The following is a 4,037-nucleotide window of genomic DNA, read 5'->3' as shown; positions in this document are numbered from 1 at the left end:
TAATTTTATATATATATGTATATATATATATATATATATATATATAAAATAAATTATTATAAAATTATTATAAAATAAATATATATATATATTTCTTTATTTCTTACTATATACAATTAAAATAAAACAAAAATAAATCTTGTTTTAATAATAGATTATATTATTGTCTTTTTAATTTTTTTATATTTTATATAAATTCATTTTATTTTATATATTTTTATAACAAAGGAATTCAATTGTAATAATAATATTATGCATAGAAACAATCCTTTATTTGCTAATATATTATTATACATCTTGATATTTAAATTTTGTATTTTTTAACAACAATTTTCAAAACACAGTTTATATTTATTTAAAAATCGTGAAAATATTAATTTAAAACATTATTAAATTTATAAATAACAAGAGTGTAAACATTTTTCAAATATGATAATAAATATTTAATTTTTTTTTAGCAATTTCTTAATTTTATTGAAGAATAAATTTTGAATGCTAAAAATAGGATCATATTATTTCTTATTTTTCTTTAATATTTTACATATCTTTAGTTAATTTTTATACATATTCAACTATAACTTTTTTAATAAATTATTATTTATCTTATCAAACTATTAAACTGGTAAAACAAAAACAGATTCATTTCTTTATCATAATTATCCATTTTTAATAACATCATTCAAGGACATTGTATAAATTATTGTATAATTAATGTACAAAACATAAAATAGTCTGTCTTAATACCTCTAAGATGGAGGACATTGCAATCTTATAATTTCATCTCCTTCTGATTGACTATCACTATGATCAGAAGAATCTTCAAGGATATCATCGTCGTCGTCGTCATCATCATCTTGGTTTTGATCACTAGAACCTCGACGTGCGTTTAAATTCTGCATCACAATATAAAATAATTAAAAAAAATTTCTATATTATACTTTTATTCAACTTATATTTATAAATACGTACTCTTACTCTTTCTGTATGACGAATATGTCTTAATAACATCCAAAGCATTCGCCTATCAAATGCATCGGATTCAGTAGTAGTTTCTTGTGCTCTATTCACTGCATTAGCTGTGACACACTAGAAAAAATCGTAAATAAAATAATATTACATATTTATAATAATTTGTATTTTACAATGTTTTCTTTATACATACACTTTCTAATCTTGAAAGCGAAGGCGGGTTTTCACAAGATGGAGCCCATATTTTTACATCACAATCAAGTCCACTTGTGGCAATAATAGGAATATGTGGATGAGGTTCTAAACAATTTACCTATACGACAGAGTGTTATTAAATTTTATTGTTATATTTTTAATAGATTACATACCACTCCTTGCTCATCGCCAGGCATCCAATTTACAATTGCTTCAGAATTCTTCTCCCAAATGAATATATTTCCACAATCTGATCCAGACATAACAAATTCACTCTTTGGTCCAAAAAAATTAACTCCCTTTACTGTAAAATATATAAATAAATATAATATTAAATGCTAATTTTTATTTAATTCTTATTTCATTAAATTTTATCTATAAAATAATAGCCATACAGCTACACATACCAGTAGCATTATTCCTATGACCTTCATATTTATGAGCAAAATCTCCAGTTTGTGGTAACACTGCATCAAATAAATATATATCTTCGTCATTATAAGATGCAAGAACTTCAGTTCCATCATAATTATATAAAGCACAAGTTACATGTACGTATTTATTCGAACGCTGTAATTCATGAAAAGTAAATTATAAATGAATATAATTTTGCTATTAATTATCATTTTATAAAATTCGAAAAACATACCAAATGTTCAGGACATAATTCATGTACAGGTGCAGACACATTTCGTCTATCGTATATTCTAACCGATTGAGAACGACCACCGACACAAAATTCGTTGCTTTTAAGAGGATTACAATGAACACTGTATAATTGCACATGGGAGGAACCATCTTTTACCACTAGCAACCTATGCAATCAAATTATTTTTGTACATTATAAAAAAGTATGTTTCGTGAAAACTATTTGAAAGGCGTACTTCGTTGGTTTTTCTTCTCTAATATCTATAGATAGAACTTTTGCATCTTCACCAACAGACACAATTACATGTGGTGTATCCGGATGAAGTGCAAGTTTATGAGTTGGCGCGTTGTGCGTAGCTAGTTTTCGTGAAACACCACGTCTAATATCTAATAAACGTACTTGTCCATCACGAGCACATGTGGCCATTAAATTTTCTACATCAAATGGTAACCATTTGGTCTGAAAATTAATAATAATATAAATTTATATAATATTGCAAAATAAAGAAATTTTATTTATTTAAAATATATTAATGTATTTTAAACATTAAATACTTGAAACATGTTACTCCTATGACCACTAGCAAAAGAATGATGTTTTTTTCCTATTGCCCAGTCCCATATAACTACAGCTAAATCATCAGAACCACTGGCCAATAAATTTCCTTTTTTATTAAAATTTAAAGAATTAACACAACCCTATAAAAGTGATATAATTATATATTTTAATCTTTTAAATATAAAATTTAAAATATGAATATATACCTCATGTTCTTTAAGTTTATACATAAGTTCAAAATGTTCTACAACATGTAAGGAACCATAATATCTACGTTGAAATGATGGATTGATGCCCATTTCACGATGAAGGAGTTCTGGTACCACAAACCAATTTGGTTTTGGTTTTTTCTTTTTTAAACAAGCAGGAGTATCTGATTCTTCTTCACTAGATGTTTGTTCCGTACCAAAATTTGAATAATTTGATGAAAGAAACTCCTCTAATTGTCTCAATCTCTGTTCTATTATTATTTCTATTAATATTCAGTAATAAAAATAATATACTTTTTCAAACTATGAAATTAATAAACTTAACAATACAAACCTTCATCTTCTTCAGAACGTGTAGCATCACTATCAATTTCTAGCCCCTCTTCATCATTCTTTATTTCTCTAGGAACTGCAGTTGCCTCAGTTTCTACATTTAAATACAATGTAGTACGAAAATCTTTTAAAAATTTTACATATCTCTTTTTTACCAATTACCTGGTCTCATTTCAACATCTTCAGTAGTTCTTTCACTACAATTATCCTTAGATTCCCTTATTAATTGTGTATTATCTACACTTTTATTTTCAAATTTTGATTTATTACACATATTTTCATTTAATTTTTGATGTTTACTTGATTCCTCATTAGAACTATTGCTATCATTAAAACTATCATCATTCACTTGAGCTATAAATTAAATATAATATTTCATAATTCATATATGAATAAAATATTTAAGTATTAAATATTATTAAATTACCTTTTGAAATACTTCTTTTACACTTATTTTGATTATTAGATGGAGAACTTGATTCAGTATCATTTGATGAACTTGGAATATTGTCTTGAGAGGTAGTTGCCTCTGATGATATTGTAGAATTAAAAATAGAAAATGATGTATCTAACTGAGAATTTTTATTCTCATTTTCTTCAAATATATTTTTTTTATTAACAATATCACATTCATTATCAACCAACGGTTCAACAAGTTCTTGTATTAATTCATCTGCTTTGTTGTTGGATGTAGACAATTCAATATCATCAACTTCTTTATACACCTTATGATAACTTTTAGAATCCATTTTTTAATATCATCAATCTATAATTTTCTATATAATAAATATTTCACTTGTACTTTTCATCTATCAATATTTATATTACAATTTGACTTTATCTGTAATGTAAATTTATATGAATATTATGAATTTTTATATGAATATATATGTGATGATTATAATTTGTCATATATATAACAAATAATTAAAAACATAAAAATATAATAAATTAAAAATATAAAATAAACTTTTTCTGTATTTTGTAAAATATGATTTTAAAAAATTATATAAAAATATATATAAAAATTAATTTATTTTTAAATTGACAACAACCTTTATAAAATTTCAAAATTTCAAAATATTCAACAATAATATATACAAATAATAAATTTATACAAAAAA

At 23.9% G+C, this 4,037-nt stretch overlaps 2 protein-coding genes across 3 annotated transcripts in view; one reads left to right on the top strand and one right to left on the bottom strand.

Moving 5' to 3' along the window:
- LOC102673509 (acylglycerol kinase, mitochondrial) overlaps positions 1 to 4,037 on the top strand; it is a 22,853-nt gene that overhangs the window by 14,003 nt on the left and 4,813 nt on the right. The gene's annotated exons all lie outside the window — the stretch shown is intronic.
- Positions 643 to 4,037, bottom strand: part of LOC102673281 (DDB1- and CUL4-associated factor 8-like) — a 5,639-nt gene continuing 2,244 nt past the window's right edge. Inside the window, exons 2-13 of one of the 2 annotated variants that reach the window (XM_006612171.2) lie at positions 3,341 to 3,754; positions 3,076 to 3,267; positions 2,915 to 3,007; positions 2,578 to 2,843; positions 2,368 to 2,511; positions 2,049 to 2,272; positions 1,814 to 1,979; positions 1,572 to 1,734; positions 1,338 to 1,468; positions 1,163 to 1,282; positions 970 to 1,086; positions 643 to 893 (exon numbers count right to left, since the gene is read on the bottom strand). In XM_006612171.2, the coding sequence (XP_006612234.1) occupies positions 747 to 893; positions 970 to 1,086; positions 1,163 to 1,282; positions 1,338 to 1,468; positions 1,572 to 1,734; positions 1,814 to 1,979; positions 2,049 to 2,272; positions 2,368 to 2,511; positions 2,578 to 2,843; positions 2,915 to 3,007; positions 3,076 to 3,267; positions 3,341 to 3,662 (2,085 nt within the window). In that variant the 5' untranslated portion in view covers positions 3,663 to 3,754 and the 3' untranslated portion in view covers positions 643 to 746. The remainder of the gene's footprint in view (positions 894 to 969; positions 1,087 to 1,162; positions 1,283 to 1,337; positions 1,469 to 1,571; positions 1,735 to 1,813; positions 1,980 to 2,048; positions 2,273 to 2,367; positions 2,512 to 2,577; positions 2,844 to 2,914; positions 3,008 to 3,075; positions 3,268 to 3,340; positions 3,755 to 4,037) is intronic. The other variant, XM_006612172.2, reaches the window with a different exon arrangement.

Source organism: Apis dorsata, unplaced genomic scaffold (genome assembly GCF_000469605.1).
Source record: "Apis dorsata unplaced genomic scaffold, Apis dorsata 1.3 scaffold_99, whole genome shotgun sequence".
Taxonomy (NCBI): Eukaryota; Metazoa; Arthropoda; class Insecta; order Hymenoptera; family Apidae; genus Apis; species Apis dorsata.
Note: the sequence above shows the minus strand (reverse complement) of the source record. Positions and strands in the feature narration are given on the sequence as shown.